Source organism: Notolabrus celidotus, chromosome 22, assembly GCF_009762535.1.
Source record: "Notolabrus celidotus isolate fNotCel1 chromosome 22, fNotCel1.pri, whole genome shotgun sequence".
NCBI lineage: Eukaryota > Metazoa > Chordata > Actinopteri > Labriformes > Labridae > Notolabrus > Notolabrus celidotus.
This window is the reverse complement of record NC_048293.1, coordinates 6,521,544-6,545,407: the sequence shown is the minus strand read 5'-3', so window position 1 is coordinate 6,545,407 and position 23,864 is coordinate 6,521,544. Positions and strand designations below refer to the sequence as shown.

Below are 23,864 nucleotides of genomic sequence, written 5' to 3'. Positions count from 1 at the left end.
CAGGATAAGATCCAGTCCCATCTTACAGACAGGACTCTAGTCTGATCTCATCTTAATCCACCATGAGCAGAGTACTTTGTAGCATTTAGCTAGTTACAGCAGCATGGACACACTTCCTTTAACAGGCAGAAACCTCCAGCAGAACCAGACAGGGTTAGGAGCTGCCACAGGTCACAGGTTGTAGCCTCAAGTATTAACACAATTTTTAAAATCAGTCCATCAGTTGATTTTTATTTGTAGTGTCAAAACACAACTACAGTCATCTCATGAGATTTTACATACAGAGCAGGTCTACATTATATAACAAAGTCTTGCCTTGCTTATCCAGACAATACTGTACTCTTTAGCCTCCCTGTGGAGATAGATGTCAATCATACTCCTTCACTCTCTTCTTCTCAGCTTTGCTTCAAATGTATAATCTGTAGTTTTTATCTGTTACACAAGTGTCTATAAATTAACACCCTAAACTTGAAGGGGATTCATAGAACATGGAGTGGATAAAACAATGGCTGCTCTAAGTGAGCAGCTGAGGTAGTTGAGTTTATAGCTTGCTAGAAAACGTCATCTCTTGTGCATAACCTAAAGCTCTGCACCAAACGTGTTACAAAGACATCACCACAAACCCTGCATGGCACTGAAAGCGGAGTTAAAAATGTAGCTGTGCAGAAATCACTTCCAACCCCTCAGTCTCCCACCTCGGAGAGAGTTTGGGTCATTTCAGGTTATCTGGTAAAGTCTTGTACGGGTTGAGGATGCCTTTGGGGTCCAGCATGGTCTTGATGTCACTCATCAGAGCCACAGCCTGGCTGGGTTTGCTGTAGTAGATGTAGTTTCTCTTTTTCAGGCCCAGTCCGTGCTCGGCACTGATGCTGCCTTGACAGCCGGCCGTCCACTCGTAGACAAACGGCTCGATGGCAGCAAGGAGAGCCGGGTCTCTGGCTGGAGAGGTGATGTTCAAATGGAGGTTTCCGTCTCCTAAAAGTGCAGATGGAAAGAGAGTCAGGGTGAGTATTTTGGTAAAAAGACGACGCTAAAATAAAAATCATTAATTTACCTAAACGTTATATCTCATGCAAGAAAAATGGGTTCAGAAGCAGGCCCAAAACATGTGCACCAATGTTCCAATTCCTGTTTCCACCTCCGGCAGAACTGGGAATTCTTGGCCCTTCTTCTGGTCTTACCTACGTGGCCATATCCCACCACACTCTTTGCCCGGTCCCCCAGGTGCTCCCTCATGTCTGTCACCAACTTGTAGAGCTGCTCCAGCGGAAGCGAGATGTCGTACTTGTAAGTGAAGCCATCATGAGTCAGAGCCTCCGTGACACGTTCACGCATCGACCACAAAGCCTAAAAAAGGCAGGGAAGGCAAAGTTTGATCATCATTTTAACCCAAAGCAGTTAGAACATAGCTGAGACAACAAACAGGTGTAGTGAATATATTTTTTTATATTTTTTTTTCTTCAGGGCAAAAGCTTGAGGGCTGGTCCTGTTCTATAGTGTCGTTTTTTTCAATAAATCCCTGACGGCTTCAAACAAAACCTAGAGACTTAGCAAATATTATCATCCATCCATTACCATAACCGCTTACCCTGTTCGGGGTCGCAGGAGCCTACCCCAGCAGACACTGGGCGGGAAGCAGGGTACACACTACAGGTCGCCTATCCATCACAGGGCAAACAGACAACCATTCACTCACTCACACCGACAGGTAATTTAGAGTAAAGGTGGAAAGCATGTTTTTCGGACTGTGGGAGGAAGCCACACGCTCTTGCTGTGAGGCAACAGCGCTACCCATTTCACCATCGTGCAGCCCAAACATTTTCAAATAGGGATTTGCTTTGGACAATTTTTAGCTTCCAATGTGATGCTGTAGTGTGTTTGTACAGTGTACAGCTGGATGATGATCTCATGCTGTTTCAAATTTAACTGCAGTACTGTAACCATCTACATTCATTGTAATGAAGGGAAATGTCAACTAATGATCTCTTGCTGCTCACTGAAATCTTTTTAAGAGTTCTTGAAAATTTAAAAACCCTGTCCACACAACAGAATAAGCTGCATCAGATTTTAGCTCAAGTAAAAAACATCTGTTAGATGATTTTGTTGTATATTTGTCGATCAGTTGAAAACTAGCCACTAAGTCTGAATCACATTCGAGAAGGTACCTTTATTTTGGAGTCTTCAGTTGCCACAGTCCCATCAATAACCAATGATGATGTCATCGCCTCATCTAAGAAATTATGCAGTTTCTCCCCATCATGTGTAGCGTCAGATCCAGACGTCTCTATGACAACGTAGAAAGGACAATCTGCAAGACAGAGGGGGTCATTTGTCTGATTGTAATTTGTGTGTCGCTTTTTTTAAAAATACATGAAGTGTATGAATAGGTGTGTGTGTGTGTGTGTGTGTGTGTGTGTGTGTGTGTGTGTGTGTGTGTGTGTGTGTGTGTGTGTGTGTGTGTGTGTGTGTGTGTGTGTGTGTGTGTGTATGTGTATGTGTGTGTGTTTACCAGAAATAGGATTGGGTAGTTTGAGGTGTGTGTTCAGCAGCCTCATGCATTCACTGTCCAGGAACTCATAGGCTGACAGAATTTCTCCCAGCATGCCTCTGCAGAGCTGAAACGTCTTCAAGAGCTGCTCAAACGTCTCACAGCCTGAGAAAATAAAACATCCATTAGACTGTGATTAAAAACTCATTAGCAACATTAGCCACTGTTTGAGCTGAGATTCTGTGATTCTAGTGGAAAGTGGTAATACGAGAATCCTACCCAGAAACACCACATTAACAGATTTAGGTTTCCGTGGACAGAGGATGGACACCGCTGTGATAACCCCCAGTGTTCCCTCTGAACCTATGAAGAGCTGTTTGAGGTCATATCCTGTATTGTCTTTCCGCAGTGTCGCCAAGCAGTCCAGCACACGCCCATCTGCCAACACCTGAACATGCCACATACAAAAACACATCAACTTCAGACCAGTGCTTTCCTCCCTTATCCCTCCTGTGATTTTGATGCAACACTTGTTGTTGCACTTGATTTTTTCTACTCCACATACCACTTCAAGGCCCAGCACAGTCCCATGTAATGAGCCATATCGCAGCAGCCGGAGTCCACCAGCATTAGTTGCCACGTTTCCCCCAATATGGCAACTTCCTTTTGCTCCAAGGTCAAGTGGCATGATGAAGTCTCTGTCCTCAAGGTAAAGAGACAAGTTTTCCAAGACACAGCCAGCCTGACACGTCAGAATGCCTGAAGAAAAAAGGAAAAAGAAAACTCTAAAGTTGAAGTAAAATGAGTTGTAAGAACTTAAAATAGGTTTAAGGTTAGACTTCATTAGTTTGGGACTAACCGGAGATGCTATCAAAGGTTAGGATGTTGTTCATAAGAGCAGTGGAGAGGATGATCTCATCATAAACTGGCACACTTCCTCCAACCAGCCCAGTGTTTCCTCCCTGAGGGTTCACCGCCAGATTGCGATTATTACAATACCTACAAGAGGAAAAATGCAATTTTAAGCCTCTTTAAACTCTAATAAACCTTTCATTCGTGCAGATTTCCTCCAAAACACTAATCATTCTTTACTTTAGAATCTGTGAAACTTCTTCTGTTGTTTGGGGTCGCAGCAACACTTCACTGGAGCCTACAGAAAATGAAGAACATGCAAACCATTAGCCTCATAAAGACAAAAGTATGTTCAAGTGGAAGTGGCTGAATTAATTTGAAGTTATCACCTCTGACAGTCTTGAGCCAATCCACATTACTGGACTCCAGCAGGTCTGGGTCAGTGATGGTTCTCCTTGGTAGGATCTCTCTAAAGAAGGCCAGATCTTCTGGAGTGATTCTGGAGAAAGGGAGTCTCTCTGGGGCTGCAGCCGGGGACGGCTTGAGCTCATCCGCCCCAGTGTGCTGCTTTCGACAGCAGACTGCAGAGTGCCATGAGGGAGTGGACAGAAACTGGCTGCTGAGGCCAGCAGATAAATGTCTGATTGTTGCTGAAGATGAGAGGGTGCTGTGGAGGTTAAGGTGTCTGAGAACTGTTCTCAGTTTTAGGGCTCTTTGGAAATTCCCGGCCATCACTGGAGGGATTGTACACAGTAGTGGCAGAACAAACTGCAAGAGAAGAGTGGGACGTAACACAAGACAGAAGCTGTTAGATGATCAATACCCTCATTTTTTAAATGTAGTATGGAGTTAGAACAAGGTGTGCCAACTCTACAATTTTACTATATATCCCTATACTCTGTCTGCTTTACAGCCAATCCAGCAACCCATTGCTACCCATTGTATCGTTACTAAACTTACAATGCTTTTGGTATAATGTCTAAAGGTATATGCACAACAACGCAGATGGCTCTTTTGAGAGAGCTCTACTGACTTTAGCCACATAGCTGTCATGTCTGTAAGCTAGTGAAGCTAACCAGTTGACAGAATATAGCGAACAGTAACTTTGTTCACTCACCACAACACGCTCACTTAACAATCCGCATCCGTCGCTCCTTGTATCTTTATTTTTGTCATATCTCAGTGCGAAATAACTCACAAAGTTCACGGCCAGAGAAGTTACCTCATTATGTCACCCTCAGTGTTTACAAGTAGCATGTTACAAGACCAGGAAGCTTCTGAGGAAGTCGACGGTGTGATTGGTCATCGAAATGAGGAACGGGCCAATCACGTTCCGTCTTTCAGTGTTAACCAATACGTGTGGGTCTTAATTCGCGACTGTGTAGCCAATCATGACTGTGGACAACGAAGTATGTGATTTACTGAGAAAATAGTTAAATGCTTACCTTTTACCTCACCTCAGGGGAAAAGCTAGTCCTCCTTATATAATACCTGGACTGAGAACAAACTCTTTAGGTTGTTTAAATTGCAGAATTACAGAAAATTGAGATATTTAACACATTTACACGTAACATCAGGAGGTAGAGATTGGGAATAGTTGAGATAAACATAATTTAAACTAAAAAGGCTTTTAACTGGGGCAAAGTTCAGCTCAGAACATACAGAACAGAAGAATATTTATTAAGGTTAAACAATAATTTTTTTCTGCTGGGTTTGGAAAAAAAGTCATTATACCCATCGATACTCATCAGTAATTGAAGTAATTTGAGATTATGGCTAAATCTCTGTGTTTTTCAATGCCTTTGTATTAAGCAATGTTATTATTCCCCTTCGTTCCCGTTATCACGGAGAAGTAGGGGAAATCTGGAGGGGTGGGGTAGTGTTGACATTCAAAATCTCTCTCCAAACTGATGTTTATATCACGATTACCAACAGCAGCTTTAAATCATTCTTTTTAAATTTGATACGACCTATTTTTTAAGAAAAATTGGCATTAAAAATGCACTGCACAGGATTCCAGTATTGCAACTAAAATATCATAAGGCAACTCAAATAATGACAAGTTAAAAAAGTATGAACATGAAATCATTTATTTGAAATTCTGATTTATTCCGCATGCACTCTGTAAAGTACAAAACATGCAACATCTTTTTAATTCTCTTTTTCCAGCATGTCATCCTACAGTGACTGTAACTCCTTAACTTTTTGTTCTCTGATCATCAAAATCAATTTTAAAACTTATACTGCATCTCGTACTGTAAATTCCCTGAATACAACTTCAAGAAAGCTTTTTATGTTAATATAACAGTCCTCTGTGCTCCAGGAAAGCAACAAGAAGAACAACACCAGTGGAATACAACAAATCCAGCATAGGAGTAGAAACGATTTCAGGCACTGACAACACTGTCAGGGGTCAACACAGAGCAGGTCAGGGTTGAACTGAGGAGGAACGTCTTGATTCACCAAACCCAGATAACATGTCTTCTCGGGGTGTAAACATCTGCATCCCAGGTAATCAGAACTCTTAACTGCGATACGTAAGAGCTGTCTGGGTATGTACAGCGTGCAGTTATTTCATGCTTGAACACTTACATGGCGAACAGAACATAGAAGCAAACACCCAGACTGGTTTAAGTCACAAAGAGTGTGATGGAGATGTGAATCTACAAATGTTTTTGAGCTTAGCACCTCATCTCCACATACAGTGTATGTATTTGCATTTGTAAAGAGTGAGTTTAAGCTTTAAGATTCTTTGTAAAACCCATTGTTGCTCCTGGTGTCCTTGGCAGTATCATGTCACTCTTGTAGCAGCCTATTGGTTTAACATTTTTCCAAAACACTTCCCAAGTTCTGAGGAAAGATCTTATATTAAAGGGCTATTTCCAAAGCGTACAACTGCTGCTTCTCACAAATGTCTCCCAACTGCAGCGACGGTTTCCAGCAGGTCTCATGAGACTACTTTAAGCCTTGAAGACCACAGATTCCAGCTCATGGCTTTCATTTCAGCAGCATAAAGCTCCCCTTATGTTAACTTCACTGGCCTCACAGTTAACCTCTTCAGTTTGGACGTGACGCGTCCACACTGAGCTGCTGTTGGTCATATACTGAGATGAGCTTCTTGATGTGCGCTAGTTTGTTGTGAAGATATTCACAGCGAATCTTCTCTTGGTTGAAGTTGGGGTTGGACTAAAAGGAGGGGGAAAAATGTTATTGATGCAGAACCAAAAAAGTAGAGTGGAGTTTCAGGCATGCAAAAAATGTAGGAATTAGTGCTGAAAAGACTTAGGATTGTTGTTACCTTTTTAATTTTGCGATACTCTTGAACGATTTGATCTCGAACCGTCTGCAAGAGAATCCAAAATAAATACATGGGTCATAAAAAAACTGTGTTATATGATACATTTGTTTGCTGAATTTCCCAGTTCTAATGTGACACTTAACACTTAAACAATGTTTGATCAATGTTTTACCTTGTACTTGTGTGATTGGCGGTGTAGCTGTTTGAGCTGCGTGTCCAGCTCCATGAACTGCCGCGTCACGCCGTCAATACGGGCGTGTATGTCCCTGTACTCGCTGTACTCCCTGTTGAAGTCCAGCTTGTAGTTTTGCCTCTGGTCGTAACTTTGAATCCTTGTGTATGACCTGCAGCAGAAAGAAATGGATCCGTGAAGTGAAGTATTCACATACACATTATCAACAACATGCATGAAAAATGTAATCGACATACACATACTGTTAGTATGTTACTGAGGTTTATGTCCAAACACTCAGATAAACTTTATGTCAAAGTGCAAAGAAGGTTTACTTACGATAAATAGTCTGCTGTGTCTTTGTCCACTTGAAGTAGATTAGAGTCAAACAAAATCTCACTTGGCTCTGAAAGAAGAAGAAACAATGCCAAACAATTCAAACATCAAACCCTGAAGATTGAAAATGAAGACTTACATGTCTACGGGCAAGATCACTCACCTGGGGAGTCCACAGGTGCAGAGTCCTCTGAAAGAGGTTCTTTTTTTCTTTCTTTCCTTTCTCTCCCTCGATCCTTTTCCTTAAAAACATTTAAAACATTTCAGTTAGCAGTGTGTTCAATGAAATTATAAAAACAAAAACTACACACAGCAAAGTTTCCTCACCTGATCTTTGCGTTTATGTTTGCTCTTCTTCCTTTTGATTGTGTGTCTGTCCTGATCAGGCACTACCAGAGGAGATGGAGGGTCAGGAACAGGTTTTGAAAGGTCTGCTTCAGGACTGTCGGGCTCCTCCTGAGTACACGGAAGTGCCGGTTCCAGCCTCTTGACCACTTCTTCTTCTTCTTCTTCCTCTTCTTCTTTCTGACAGACGGCTGACAAGGAGTCCAAGAGCTTTCTAGGATCGAGCAAGTTCCCCTGCTTGTCGTTACCCGTCGTCTCTGTACCGTTTTTATGAGCCAGTTGCCTTAATGCCCTCACTCGTGACTTGTCGCTGCCTGTTTTAGCCGACAGGTGAGATATTCTGGGCTTCTTGCTCAGTAGAGGGTCGGTGTATTCCTCCGGGAGGGAAGGTTTCGGGCGGTGGGCTGGGGAGGAGTTGGGGGTGTCTCGTAGTGGACTGACCTGGGCTTCAGGCACACTGAGAAGGTTTTTTTGTGGCTGAAACAGTCTCCTGACCAGCATTAAAAAGAGAACAAGAATGTGATTTAGCTGCATTTTCCAAATGGCTGATTTTTTTGTTGTTTTTTACATAAGCTATCATCTCTCTCTCTTTATCTCTCTCTATTCCTCTTTCCAACCCCAACTCGGTCGAGGCAGATGAGTGTCTAACATGAGTCTGGTCCTGCTGGAGGTTTCTGCCTGTTAAAGGAAGTTTGTCCTTGCCACTGTAACTTGCTTAATGCTGCAAAGTGCTCTGCTCATGGAGGATTAAGATTAAATCAGACTGAGTCCGGCCTGTAAAATGGGACTGGAATCTTATCCTGTCTTGATGTTGGGTCTTTGTTAATAATATAACAGAGTATGGTCTAGACCTTCTATGTTTGGAAAGCATCTTGAGACAACATTTGTGATTTGGTGCTATAAAAACAAAGACTGATTGAATGATTAATTTATAAGAATGTGGCAGAAAGTATATGTTTGTTACCTGACAAGGATGCGTTTAAGAAGCTGCTGGTCTCCTGAGGTGTAGCCCGGCCAGTCCTTCTGCAGATCTTTATACAGGCCATCCTTGAGACCAAATGTGTTGTCTCTGCCACTGAGCTTGCCAACCTGCAAATGTCAACGAACATCAAACACAAACAAGAAAAGAAAGCAGGTTAAGACTTTGCTATGATTGAGCATAATCCTGACTAAAACAACCACATTTCATGCAAGTACAGTTGAATGTCTACGCTATTTCTCAATCACATACACATAGCACACGGCTTACTGCAGGGCTATTGAGACCACGCCCCATACATGCACTGTGCATCCCTCCATCACATGCACAGATGATTTCTATTTTGGATGGATGTCTGCTTATAACAAAACAAATATTTCCATTAAATTACCCTCAATTCCAAGTTAATTCCCAGTTAAACACATGGAAAGTTTCCAATTTGGAATATTCCAAAAATTCCCCAGCTTAACTTTCCATGGAAATTTACCGGATATTCTCCACCCCTTTGCAACCCTAATCAACACTAGACAAAGTTTATATATGGAAAAGGGCCATGAAGGTTGAGGATGTGCTAAAGTTGTGTGCAATGCTTCATATAGACAGTTGCCTCTTGTAGCTGTTGCTGCTCGAGTCCTAACAAGGACCAAAAAAGTAGACCACATCACTCCAGTTCTTAGATCCCTACACTGGCTTCCTGTCTGTCAGAGAATAGACTTTAAAATCCTGCTGATGGTTTATAAAGCACTGAATGGTTTAGGCCCAAAATACATTGCTGATCTGCTACTACTTTAGGGACTGAAAGCAGACCAGTACCTGATGACCTCAGAGGTCGAGGTGGTTCATAGAGTCAGAACGAAACATGGTGAAGCAGCGTTTAGTCATTATGCACCACATATCTGGAACACACTCCCTGAGAGCTGCAGGTCTGCTCCAACTCTCACCTCTTTTAAATCAAAGACTAAGACTTTTTTATTTACCTCTGCCTTCCTATCTTAGCTCATTTTAACTCACTTTAAATTAAAATTTTAATGTAATTTTTAATATATTTCTAATTTTCCTTTTCTTTTCTGTTTTATCATATTTGTCATTTTAATTGTGTTCTTTTATGCCTGCCTGAATGTCTCCAATGCTTTTAATGTTTTAATGTAAAGCACATTGAGTTGCCCTCATGTATGAAAAGCGCTATACAAATAAAGCTGCCTTGCCTTGCCTTGCCTTGCACATCTGCCTACATGACTGAATGGTGGGGTGAACTAGAAAGTGAGCTGGTGCAACATTCTCAACCAGTCTGTCCTGTTAACCGTGCATTTGTCTGGTACATCATGTGATGGCATAGTAAACATTCTTGCAAATCTGTTTGACTCCTGTATTATTTAGTTGTGTTTGAATGTTTATTCTTTTTAACTAATAAGATAAGCTTGTACAGCACTTTGGTCAACTGCGGTTGTTTTAAAATGTGCTATATAAATAAACTTTGACTCCGACTTGACTATTATATTGCCAAGTTTGTAGGAATTGGGCCAACAGCCTTCAGGGGTTCCATCATGGTTCAAATAGTATTCGGTTAGAGCGACCTTGGTGACTTACACATACGGATTTGCACGCTTACATGCAGCCACTCTGAGTAATGCCCTGACATGCTCAGGATGTTCAGGAGTCAGAGCATATTTGAAAGAGGCTTTCAGTCCCCACATTGTGTCTAACAAATTTGATCAATGCTGTGTGTGTAATGCTTCAAGTACAGAAATAATCTTAGAATGTAAACAATGACAAACAGAATATTACCTCCATCAGAACAGAGTCCAGCGTGTCTTTGTCTCCATCTGTCAGTCCGTCACTCTGCAGCCTCAGGATCAACTCAGGCCTCTTGTACGGTCTCAGAGCCAGCAGGTGTGTCACTCTGTCCCTGAGCGGCCTCCCCTGCAATTCAGCCACGCTCTTCCTGTGTGACGTGTAAGTGCTCTTCCTCAGCTTGGACAAGCCGACTCCTTTCCTGATGTTTCGGACCACAGACTGGGCCGGGTGTTGGGGCTTTGCCAGGCTGGCCAGCGCTGGGGCTGGGGCTCGCACTGTCACCTTCTTGACTGCAAGGAAGCAGGAAAGGTCACGTCAGAAGCAGCACTTAAGAGTTGTATAGCCTATAATAGATTTACATTTATATGAGGTTCAGAGGGGGATTTTTCCATCATCATCATCGTCATTTTAACCTTGCTTTTTAGAATGAATCAGTGTGTTATGAGTGTGTGGAACCACTTCTTGAAAAGGGTGCTTCTTGTGGTTTAGGTCTGACCAACTGAAGAGGAAGAAAATCACCTTTTTTTTTTTTACCTGTGGCAGAACTGAGGATGAAAAGGTAAAAGACCTTGTTTCATCTCTTCAGAAACCCACAGATGAGTTACAAGGATGCACACACACACACACACGCATATACAAACACACACAGGTTTCAGTGAGCAATAGCTGCTGTCTAATTCAGGAAATAACCACACAGTTGCACCAGCCTGAAGCAAGCGAGGAAGTGTTTTTTTTAACAAGCCTCCTCTGAAAAAAAAAAAAAAAAAAAAATCAAACTAGTGTGTGTGTGTGTGTGTGTGTGTGTGTGTGTGTGTGTGTGTGTGTGTGTGTGTGTGTGTGTGTGTGTGTGTGTGTGTGTGTGTGTGTGTGCTTAGAGAGACAGTGACGTTGGCTGAAGTATCTGTTTCGGTGGAAGTGGTTTGGCGGTTACAAGAAAGACAGTGATGACACAAAGAATAGTGGATTTCTCATGCGTTTGCATTTTTCTCTGAGCTTGTTTGTCAAAGTTTGTTTGGTTAGTATGTTTTCAGAGACTCAGCATCCTCTCAAAGCACCTCATTATTTATATACGGATTTATAAAATACTGATTGCGCTATATTGAAATTTTCCTTGTGTTAGAAAAGGGGGAAAAAAAGGCTGCATGTCACTGGTTACCACACAAGTTGCTATGGTGACTAATGTAATATGGCCAGCAGTTTTTTTTTTGTTTCTTGGGATATCTTCAGCTCAGAACAAATTTGTCTTCAGGCCAGTCTTACTCCTTCTTGTATAACCAAGAAGACTCAAGTGTGCACATGTGTGCGTTTTTCTGTTTTTCTCACCCTGGTAACGCCCGCTCTGCTTGATGACGATGGCCCCTCGGCTGCGAGTCTCCTCCTCGACTTGGGCCATGCTCTGACGCGCCTTATCGTACGAGTCATCAGTAGCTTTGACGGTCATCTTCTTCTGAATCACCCCGAGACATGACAGCTCCTCAGCCGCCCTGGGAGAGAGAGGAGAGCAAGTTATAGACAGCGATCTTTCAGCAGTCTTCCTGTGTGGTGTGAAGTCGCTGACTGATGCTAACGCTTTGGTCGTTTTCAGCTAGATGCTACCAGAGGACTCTAAACCCATATGTTGTCTCGTGTTATTTTTTCCCATGAGCTCCAAAGATGACTTTGTGTTTCTGTTGAGGCTCAAACAGCCGGTATTCACGGCTCTTGGCATTCATCACATTCACTTCTCTTCATTTCAGGGTCCCTTAGACCGGTACAGTCAGGAACCCTGGGTTTTCTCTGGCATTTAAAAAGAGACACGGCAGAGAGACGGTGCCAGCAGGGTGACTTTCATGCAGCAGTAGGGGAGGAGAGGCATTTTAAAATATTGAAAACTAGTCAGAAGCTCTGCTAATTATAAACATTTAAAAAAACAAAGTAAACATATAATCATGCAATCACTGTGCACCAAACATGATTACAGCCTCACAGTTTTGAGTGCAGCAATAACTGTAACATCTCCCCGGTTTTACGGCAGCAGTCTTTTTCTCTTTGCTTTTCAAGTAGATTGAGCATATTTCCACAGATGCAAACGCTTCATATGCATCTTTTAAAGCATCAAAAAAGGTCACTTAAAGCTCCTGTGAGTGACTTTTAGAGCACTGATTTTGGCGTACCCCTGTGGACAAAGCCAAGTGTCGTGTTTCTTTGCTGATTTGGTCTTGTACAAGTGTAAGCAGCGACTTCTAATGAAAAAACTAATGTAAACAAGGGCTGTTTTTGCAGGCTGCTGTCAATTACCTCATCTTACAAGTATCTGGCAGCAGTGTGAACAGGTATTTAGAATGACTAATGGTCTCTTGCTGTTCATAAAGAAGTGTAAACTGACCACAGGAGCTTTAAATTCAAGAAGTGTACACAGCTTATTTTTGTTGGGGCTGAGTCTTTCTGCTGGGTTTTATTTACCCAGTGCTGAGTTGCTGCACGCAGTCGAAGCTTCCATTTGGATTATCCCGGGCGACGTTGGTCACACCAAAAGAGAAGATCCTCCGATCATCCTTATTCTCTGAGCAAGGGATGGTGATTCTCTGTGACATATGGAAGAGAGGTTGAGACAAGAATTAGTACATTTGATATTTTTCAAACAGAAGTAAAAGTAATACAAGAGAAGACATTATTGAACAAGTCAACCGTTCTTACCCCTTGATTCCCATTAAAGCAGATGGTGGGATGAGAGGAAAGACCCTGGAGGAGAAAGACAAATCATTTGATGTGAGTGTCTTTGGATCACTCAGAAAAACACATACAAATAAAAAGAGGGATAAAATCTCTAATTGATTGATTGTTTCTCAATTCAACGTATAATTCACACCCCAATAAAAAGCATGGATTGCACAATGGAAAAACAATTCCGTACAGCCACGAATGGCTCATGAATTTAAGAAGAGTAGATTTCCTCAAGTGCTGTCACTTGAGTCAGCGGTTGAAGATACAGCGATAATGTTGAGTTAAATATTACTCATCCCCCTGACCCAACCCATTCAAAAATTAACAAAAATGCAATCCCAACAAAGTCCCATTCAAAATGTTAAATGAAAAGAGTTTCTCTCCCTCCAAAAAAGTCCCAGTCAACAGGCAAATAAAAAAGCATCTTCTTGCATGAAATCTGATTGTTTTAGTCAGGATTATGCTAAAATATATTTTCCCCAACTATATTTAAGTTCCTGCTTTATTCACGTTAATTCCCATGGAAAGTTTCCAACTTTGAAAATTCCCAGAATTTGGCAACCCTAGTTAGAAGACATGAGCTGACCAGACATGTCTGATGTTGGCTATCGGCTCCAGGCTTCTCCAGCTGCTGCTAGCATAACACACCCAAATCTCAAACCAAAATGTCTGTTATAAAGTTTGGTTAAAGTACTGTAGGCAACAAGTTCCAACCAATTTGAATGATAAGGCTGGTTCTACTGTTGGTAAAAGTTCATTGTGAAAGAGATAGTGTTTCGATTGTTATAATCAGTGTGTTTATTATTATAAATGAATGACAGAGTTCCCTTTAAAAATGGATCTCCTTTAAAAGCTCTGCATCCAGGCAGATGTTGATAAAAAAAGCAGGTTGTTGCCTCCTATTTCTTTAAATTAAGCAACTACCCCATAATCTGTCCCCTAAATGTTTACATCAGTGGTGTGCATGACTGTCCTTTGAAAACATTCAGATTGATTCTAAACAGAGCTCAGGATATAATCATCTGTTCGTCAATTTCAGCAGCCTGCCACACAAGAACACACCGAGCGGAGAGAAATAATAGGCTGTCATCTCTCACAGGGGGGAATTAGCCTGTGGAAAAGAGCAAAAATGACAGTCCAAAGTGACACGTCCGTGGCACGGGTGGAAACTATGTGATTACTAGAATTTAATTGACCTTTTCATGGAGATGGTTTGCAAGTCCACCTGTTCATTTGAGCCCTGAGCGAGTCAGGTGGCCTGTAAACAATTTGGCACGGCTACATGCAGAGGTGTAATCAGGCCATGTGGGTCATGAAAACACACAAAGAAAGAACAGTATTTTGCATGTTGGGCTCTATGTGGTGTCATGCGTCCTCTCTCTTATCATGAAGGTGTTACATTCAAAACCACAGGTATGACATCTTTCATTAGAAAAGAATTTCAGGCCGTGATGTTCATCACGGAGGAGTTTCCAAACTGTGTTACAAAGAATTGAGTGAATTGAGGAAGTGAACATCACTCAGACTTCCTGCCGTGTCTGATTCATTTCTGGTGATTCATTCAAAGCTTTGAATGGAAGCCTGTAGAGGACAATATATAAATGGTAACATATGGATTAGTCAAATAATCTAAGGTCAGTCCGCTCATCAAGGCAGCTAGTGTGTCAGTTATTCTCTAAATCATACATTAATGTTTCAGTTTGTGTATTTGTGTTCCTGTAACATTAAAAACTAGCTTCAAATACAAATACATGACCGAAATGTTACGTTCAAGTGACAAAATACCTGCATCCAACTACTTGCTCTTTAAAAAAAACCTCAAACATTGGTTAAAAACAAATCAGACATGTACCCATACCTAAATACTGTTTCTTAATCTGATGCCTGATCCCTGGGGCTTTTTGTTCTTTGATCTTTTTAACTTTTTAACTGTGTTGTTGATATTTTCTGCCTGTGTTTTGTTAGTCTTGATTCTGTCTACTTGTGTTTTGTTAGTCTTGATATTGTCTGCCTGTGTTTTGTTAGTCTTGATTCTGTCTACTTGTGTTTTGTTAGTCTTGATATTGTCTGCCTGTGTTTTGTTAGTCTTGATATTGTCTGCCTGTGTTTTGTTAGTCTTGATATTGTCTGCCTGTGTTTTGTTAGTCTTGATATTGTCTGCCTGTGTTTTGTTAGTCACGATATTGTCTGCCTGTGTTTTGTTAGTCTTGATTTGTCTGCCTGTGTTTTGTTAGTCTTGATTTGTCTGCCTGTGTTATCTTTTGTAATTGTGTATTGTATGATTTGCAGCTGTCAGGTTTTAAAGTCTTATTGTGTCTTCGTTCTGTAGTACCTGCCTTGGGACTACGGATGATATGTACCATATGTGCCAAGTCTGGCGCATTTACATTGATGCTCAATGCATTAACGTTGATTTATGTGCATTGTGTCAACTTAATAAACACATAAATGAAATGTAATGAAACTGTCACCAGCCTGTGTGCAAATAGTGAGAGGGGAGAGAGAGCCTTTCTGCTGCCGTGAACTGTGTTTTCTCCTATCTTTATGTACACAAATAAATAACAATAACTAGACTGTATAGTTGTAGGTCATTATTTTCATCTGGGGAATAATAAACAAATGTAGACCTTAGGGACATTATGGCTCAACTCTGTCCTTTAAAAGTCAGAACATTCAAGCTGCAGCCAAACTAACAACCTCCCAGATAATTAAAGTCACGTAGGTTCACTGTTCAGGTTGTAGCATCTGGAATTAGGGATTCACATCAGGGGACTCACATCACTGAATAATACTAATCCACACAAAAAGACCTATATGCATGACTCAAACTATGAGTTTGAGTACTTGCCTAGGTTAGCTGTTTTACAAGCTATTGTAGTTGTAAAATTTATCAAGACCTGCATTAGCTTAGTCTGCAGGTATTGAGGGTCTATCATGAGTAAGTTCAATAGGAGTGTTTTCATGTTAAGACCATTTGAAAATCAATAAAAGCTTCTGTTATGCAGCTGTTTATGTTTACAGTAGACAACCCACCATCTACAGAGAGGGATTATTGTCCAAAATGCACAACTTACATGACCAGGATTTTCCTATTTATTCACCTTGACATAAAAAGAGTGTTATGATGTGTAAATGAAATTAATGCAGGGTGCTATTTTGCTTATTTCATAAAAATGTTGTCCACGATGTTGTAGACGAAGGTCAACTCTTTGAAATGCCACTTTCATTTTCACTGAAATCTAACTTGCATAAATGGAAAATCCCAATCATTCTGTTAAAACTGCATTTTCCAATTGAATCAATTTTTAAAAAAAGAGGACGTTGAAAAGTAACCGTCAAACAGCTTTTCCATTTAGATTTTCTTGTGGTCACAGAGCTATGAATGTGATTATTGGAGACAAAAGTTGGAATTATCATAGGTCCACTTAGGTCAGCTGTGGCTCAGTGGTAGAGCGGGTTGTCATCTAATCAGATGGTTGGCGATTCTCCTCCATGGCTTTCATAATTTACATGTGTGAATGAGATTAGTTCGATCCTTCAGAGATTGAGGAATTTGCATGACAGCCTTTGTGATCAGTGTATGAATGTGTGTGAATAAAGCACTGTATAAGTCTAGTCAATTTCAATAGCACAGATATTAGTGCAAAATGATGATGCCATTCTGAAACTGTATTTGCATCTTAAAATGTTCTTTTAACAGTATAACCCCATAGGCTGCCATGTTTATGATTTTGAATCTGACCACATTTGTGTTCCCATCTGTTCACCAGAAGCTCTCATGTAGCTGAAGCCTGACTGCAACTCTTCATGTTAACAATAAAATGACTGCTACTCTGTCACTCAAATTCAATCCCACAGACCCTCCTACTACCAGGCTGTTTCCCCCCCTGTAGCCTACTTCCTTTCTTGTCTCCTCGACTCCAACAACACTGATTAACATGTATAATACTAACCAGCAGCTTGTAACGACTTGGCCAGCAGCTTGTTCCAAGCATCATCACACAGTGAAGCGTTTCCGCATTGCATTATGCAACATGTATTCCCATTTCTGAGCCAAAAGGAGGCTCAGAGGAGACAACAAACGAGAGAGGTATTGGGGAACTTCGGCTGAAATGAAATCCACAAGCCTACCTTACTCGCCTTTTCACCCCCCTTATCACTAGGTTTTGAAGTAAGGCTCTCCTTGGCGAAGTGGTACAACAAACCTAACCCTTCCTATGTGTTTGGGGTGATTATTCGAGGAGTTACTGTTAAAAACAACCTTACCTTGCCGTTTTGAAAGGAGCCAATCGCTCTTGCCGCGCTGTCAGTGAGTTTAACGTGAAAAACAGAGACGTTACCGCCGCGGATCAGTTTACCGCTGGACAGTCCGTAACACTGGTTCTCCTTCAGCGCCAACATCCCGCCGCATGTCCCCCCTACCAGCCTCGATCCGGACCAAACAAACCCCGCATAAACAAACAAGCATTGGAGAGAGGATCCGGAGAAAACGGTTCCGTGTGGCTGCTCCTCCGCCGCGCGCTATTCTGGAGTAGATCGCATTACGTCATGACGGCTGAACTCAGAGATGATTTGATTGGCTAATAGACATAAATAAACCATTGCGTAGGGTTACGTAACCACTTCTACTTTTTCTGTCTCCCTCTCACTATGCTAATTTTCTTTCTTTCACATGAGGGGATTTCTTTCATGTGATTGAGTGAGCAGGTCATTCATCGTTCTGAGGCTTTCTGAATGGAGACTTCCTCAAGAAATAAAGATGATATTTAGACAGTTTGATTCAAATCAAAGCCCGGAGTCATGATTTAGAAATACTGACGTTGAAATGAAGTGACAAAACCGAAGTGGTTTCCTACATTTTTAATTATTCTAACATTTCGTCTTTTAAAAATAGAGTATTCATACCATGGAAAAACTGGCTTATTTGACCAGATTATCTATTTTTGCCAGTCCTTTGAATCTATCCCTTCCTAGAGTATACAACAAAAGCTAGATTACAATTTACAAGATCAATGCAAACTAACATCCCCTTGGTTCATCATATTTCTCATATTTCTAAGTTTTATTGGTATTCATATTGTTAATGTATGTTATATCGTTAGTATGGTTAATGTTATCATCACCATCATTATTATCACAACTATTATTGTATTATATTATCATTGTTGTATTTTATTTAACTTTATTTATTTTATTTCCTTTATTTAAATTATTTTTTTTTACCTTTCTTCTGGTCCTTCCTCTTGGCTTATATAGCTGTTCCTTAAAGTGCAATTTTAAAGAAGGGCCAGTTGAATTATATGACTGAAAAAAGAAAAGTGATTTTAGAATTGAGATATTTGGATAAATATTTTCATAAAGGTAAAATCTCACTGGATGTTTACAACATCCTAGTATCAGTCACTCCATCTTATCAATTGATTTGAAGCTGTGTTTGTTTGTTATTTTCTTAATGCATATTTTGTTTTACTAAAAAAGAAAGAAAATGTCATGTTTTTAAGATGTATTGAAAAGTGTTATAATGACAAGATATCTCAATAAAAAGAGAATTACAAAAAAAAACAAAAAACAAGAGTGAGAGGATATTACATTACATTACATTTACATGTCAGTCATTTTCCTGTTAACTGTAGGAAGCTATACTCTAATGCCTGCATTGTTCCAGCTTTTCTAAGTACATGTGCCTAATTCTCTCTGAAAAGTGCTTTTAATTTCATCACAACTCAAGTGATAAACAGGAAAAGAAACAACAAACAGTAAAAGGCTGCTTCAGGCCGTACTTCAAGTTATACAAAATATTCGATAATAAAGGTTTAGTCCTAAAAGATAACACAAGAAATCCCCAACATCCTAAATATCTTTTCCATTAGCTAGCTTTTATATGTGTTTGCAAAATGAAGCATTGGTTCTGTATATTTTTTCCTTCTTATCATGCTACCCTCTGAAAACGTAGGTTACTGTCTGTTTGCTAAGCAGAAATTGAAAGTAGCATTAACTGTTGTCTAACATTGGTTCATAAGTCATCAATGAGCTATTTAACGTATTGATGTTCCCCCAGATGTTCACTATCATCAGTCTTCACTGCACTAAATTCTGGGCCCTGTACATTAGCCCTTTATCAAATCCACATCAACATCCCTGCTTTTCAGTTACTGGACAATCAGTAAGAGGTGAAATGATAATTTGTCAGATTCCCTACACGTCAACTATTTAAACTTGGCACATGGCAGTGAAATATTATAAAACAGTTTAAGCTTCACAACCCAAACATGGCATAATGGGAAACAGACAGAATATAAAAACACAGAATAAGGCTTCATGGTTGGATTACAATAATGATACATAATGCTAGGTAGTTCAATAGATAGCATTACATCAGATATGATAGGCCTCATGGTATCAGAGGATAATGTCCTTTGTGCTCAGGTATGTAGCCTCAGCACTGATTTACTTGCCTCTATTTTACTTTTGGTTATTAGTTTGGAGATAGTCCATGAAGCTAAATCAAACGTGCCTCTATATAAGCTGTATCTGTTTATGGTTGTTAATTGTCCATGCAATGGAATTTGTGCTGAGGAGCTCACCAGGCTTGAATGATGAATAAATAGCTCCAATCTCTCTGCCTGTAGACTTCATATTGATGCTATAAAAGCTCTGAAATGTGTGACCCCTGGGTTAAATTTGTTAGGATGTCAGTTAGAATGGGATATCAAAGAAGATGCTACTTTACAAGTTACCTTTAAAAGCACAGCACACACATTGGCAAAATATCCTTGTTTAATACCCATTCTGGACATGTTTACAAGTGAAAGATGTGGGAAACATTAGCTTGATATGCTTTCATGCTGCCTGTCCGCTGCTAATTTAATCAGCTCTAATTGCTGTTTGACTTCATTGCACATCTGGTTTTTGAAGTGTCTCTACTTGTCTGCAGTTTGACATCAATCATGTCAGTTTAAAGAGAAAAACAAGACAATATCAGTGAAATGCTAAAGAGAGGGAACTGCAAATTTGTAGACACAAATCAGCTGTTGCGTGTTCAAATGTGCGTTTGTAATCAGTGAGTGCGTGTGTCTCATTTGTCTCTCGCTGTTGATGTTTGAACACACACATAGCAGATGGGAACTGTTCAAAGCTGACTCATATCAAAGGGCGTCTGAGTCTTTGTAGCACAGTGTCTGCAACAGGTGACATTTTGGACTCGGAACCATTTAAAACTTTGAACGCTCCCTGTTGGCAACCTCACATTGACCCAGCAGGACCGGAAGCAACAGAGGAGCAGCAGAGGCAAAGAGAGCAGATGAAAGTCAGCATCCTCTCAGTGTATGATCTGAAGCCCACTGCAGATCAGTAACATGAGGACAAAACTTCAAATTAAGCCGAACAAAGGACAAGAGTGAACAACAGCATAAAAAGCTCAACACTTTCTCTGCAAAGATTTCAGAAAAGAAGTCAAGATGGGTGCTTTGTTCGTGTTGGAGAAGATGAACAGGTAAAGAGGCACTGAGGAGGGAGCGTCAAGGTGAGTCATGTTCATTTTTAGCACCTTCTTAACAACCTTTGAATTTTAATATGCAGTTTTCAATTACCAGAATCTATGCTGACTCACAATAGGAGATATTTGTGTTAAGTAATGTCTTAGTTTTTGGTTTTATAAGTAGTGTGTTGGAAGTTTTGAACAAGTAGAACGACAGATGAAGACTACCATTTTATATATTATGTATTGAGCTGGTATAAGTGTCTGTTCTTCAAGTAAAAGTTGCCCTTTTTGAGCAACAATCAAAGAGAAGTACACCACTTAACACTAGAAAAAGCATTCACCACGGAGATTACATTGTTGTATCTCCCATTATGCTAGATTTCTAAGTGATACATGTAAATTGTGCACTGTAGGCTGTAAAGCTACAGCAAAACTGTTACATAGTGTGTTTTTGTGAATGCGAATAGAGTCTGACTTTCTTTTACCCTCCAGACATGTGGGACCCCCTGTCAGACTGCAGACCCCTCATCAGTGCATCAGTCTCTGGAAAGCTTCGCCTGGTCCGCCTGCTGGTGGAAGGAGGGGCTCAGGTCAATGCATGCAACCCTGAAGGAGAGACCGCTCTGCTGGCAGCCTGCAAGACCCTGAGAGGGGAGCCTGCCGGGCCAGAGACGGTGAAACTCCTCACCTACCTGCTCAAGAACAAGGTCAGTTTGCAGTGTGTAATATCTACCTATTTCAACCCAGATTACATAAAAGTTTCTACTTTCCAAAGTGCAACACTTTATTGATTTCATTTCTAATGCATGATAAATGCAGAAGGAGAGGCATGTGATACTTTCAATGCATAGTAAACAATGTTCTGATTTTTACTTGTGCTCCCAGTGCTTAAGTGCTCCTCAACAATTGTTGCTGCAGAACACAATACAGCATCCTCTGAGGGAAGATAATAGATAAGTAATTACATGGAGGCCTGTGTAGCAGAGACTGGCTCATCAAGTGTATTCTCACTAAAAGACGCAACAGCAACATACCAGAGTAGATCTCATGAAGAGGGATACTGTATTTGTCCAACCTTGGCCTTATTTTTATGAATTAAAATCTGTAAATGGCAAGTAGGTTATGAAATTTTTTTCGAAATCACTCAAGTGGATTTCTTCAGCCAGCCGCCATGGCACAGCTGCAATGGTTGGAATGCAATTAGAAGCACAGGACTAAAGTCATTGGAAGTCTTCTTTGACTCTATGTGGACAGGGCCGATCCAAACGCACAGGACCAGGCGGACGCACTGCTCTGATGTACACCTGCATGGAGCAGCAGGAGAGCAGGTGGCATCAATCTGCTGGCTGCAGGGGCCGACCCCAGCATGGAGGACCAGTTTGGAGCGTCAGCACTGGTGTATGCCTCAATGCACATCACCAGCCCACACTGAAGGTCAGTTGAAGAGATCCAGTAATGTATTTAAGGAGAGTATTGTTATGGCCTGTTAAGGAGGAGCTTGTTTTAATAAAGTTTGTATACTTTGGGGGCTTTAATCTATGACAAAGATTCACAGTTTAAAAAGGGAAAGTATGATTTTGAGGAAAATGTAAAAAGGAACTAGCATTAAAATAAATGTAATAGAGTGAAAAAGTACAATATTGTCCCCTGAAAAGTAAAGTAACATAACATAAGTAGCCTAACCAAAGTGTCAAACAGTTAAATTATGGAATATTTCTAAATGATCGTCATGAAAAGAGTTAAAAATATATCCAAGGTGTCAGAATCAGGCCCCTTAAAACCCCCACATTTCCCACAGTACCTACAGTCCTGAACCATCTCTGTGTACTTCAGGTGTTGATGATGCCTGTCAGGCCAAGGGCCGTGATATCATTATCATCGCCACAGAGACAGACATTAATGGAGGCCCAGTGACCAGGCATTACCTGAATGTTCCACCGTCTCCTAACACAATCTCCGGTATCGCTGCATGTCCCCGTCTGACATCGTCCTATAAGACGGGTTCCCCCTAACTCACCTAAGGGAGAAAACATCTTCAACTTCAGGGGGGCGGGTGAGTAACACGGATGGATTTGAGTGGCAGATTGAGGAACACACTTACTTACTTTTTATTACACAGGTTGTAACACGTTCAAAGCCAAGTTTTATCTTGATTAGTGTACAGAAACAATCTCCTCCAATATTTTCTATTTCAGTAATACACTGGCTTTTAACATTAGGTCGTGTAATATTGTCCCGTTTTCTGGCTATTTAATTTGTGAATTCAAGATCTGTGCCATCAGCAGCACGCTCTGTTCACATACTGTGCCCAGCCTAAATACATGCAGAGCATTGTTTCACAAAGGCAAGTCTAGACAGATGACAACAAATTCCTGTTGGTTGAAATCATATTAGCTGTGTGCTCATTCCTGAGGAGAAAGAATGAAAATGAGCCTGACTGAGGTTAGCTGAAGCTAACTTGAGTGCTTTGTTACAAAGACAGAACCAACGTTTCTTCTCCTACACAGAAACTGTAGAAGTGAAGTGTCTTTAAAGAAAGTTACACCAGAGGGAAGATATGTGGGCAAAGTGATAGAAGGGAACCATCTGTCTGTTTAAGCTAGCATGCTAAGTTTCAGAACACTAAGCTAAAACATACACAAAATTTGTTTTGTCCAAGCTTTAGATGCTAATGTTGCTACCACAAAATCTGAAATAACAACAATTAGATAAGTTGCCATGAGTTTTTGGAGAAGATGTTGTGTGAAGCTTCATGAACTGAGGAGATCCCCTGACTTTTTCTTTAGCATCACTAGTCTACTCAACATCCCTCGCTCAGGGCACATTCAAGAGAGGTATAATTAGGGTTGTGGCTGATGTGACTGACTGGTGGCGCAATATTTGTCAGGCGGTAAGGCCATGACCTCAACTTCCGCCTCTTTGCTGGGAGTTTGATTGAGTCACCATTTCCAATATGGTGACCTGCTAGCTTTGGGCTTCATGAAACCAGTGGGTAATATCACTGAGACCACATCCATGTTTGTGGTAGGACTGCAATCTACCAATTTGTCTAAGCCTAAATCACTTGTGGATATGGGTAAAAGAGTCTCATCAATCCTTGTTTCTCAACGATGTATCAGCAATACTAAACTGACTGTTGTATTCACCTCCATCAGGCCAACAGGGAAGTAGCAGCAGCAGAAGACTTCCCTCCTGTGGAGCCAAGCCACTGAGTCAGACTAGGACTCCTGCACCCAGACACAGAGGTTTTATCTGAACCCTGGCAGGCCATTCACAACCTGAACCAGGCTTACGAGGAGGGAATGAGGATGGAGGAAGATCAAGACGAACACGAGGAGCCACATTTTCATGAGGTCTGGATGGAGGAGAGAAGAGATCATCAATATACAGGAGGAATTATATTAACAGCTGGCCCGA

At 40.9% G+C, this 23,864-nt stretch overlaps 2 protein-coding genes across 2 annotated transcripts; both read right to left on the bottom strand.

The window, feature by feature from the left end:
- Positions 1-202: 202 nt before the first annotated feature.
- Positions 203-4,644, bottom strand: d2hgdh (D-2-hydroxyglutarate dehydrogenase). Its single transcript, XM_034674535.1, has 10 exons — positions 4,458-4,644; positions 3,730-4,108; positions 3,581-3,638; positions 3,348-3,487; positions 3,054-3,247; positions 2,768-2,936; positions 2,510-2,653; positions 2,166-2,308; positions 1,182-1,347; positions 203-975 (listed from the first exon to the last, which is right to left on the bottom strand). Exons 2-10 carry the CDS (start codon positions 4,070-4,072, stop codon positions 713-715), a joined length of 1,620 nt encoding a protein of 539 aa, XP_034530426.1. The 5' UTR covers positions 4,073-4,108; positions 4,458-4,644; the 3' UTR covers positions 203-712.
- A 768-nt stretch (positions 4,645-5,412) lies between these two features.
- Positions 5,413-17,523, bottom strand: LOC117806568 (RNA polymerase II elongation factor ELL-like). The gene is made up of 12 exons (XM_034675522.1): positions 17,234-17,523; positions 12,941-12,985; positions 12,707-12,828; positions 11,588-11,748; positions 10,256-10,554; positions 8,456-8,580; positions 7,474-7,981; positions 7,310-7,388; positions 7,150-7,216; positions 6,811-6,982; positions 6,639-6,683; positions 5,413-6,526 (listed from the first exon to the last, which is right to left on the bottom strand). Exons 1-12 carry the CDS (start codon positions 17,366-17,368, stop codon positions 6,398-6,400), a joined length of 1,887 nt encoding a protein of 628 aa, XP_034531413.1. The 5' UTR covers positions 17,369-17,523; the 3' UTR covers positions 5,413-6,397.
- Between the last annotated feature and the right edge of the window lie 6,341 nt (positions 17,524-23,864).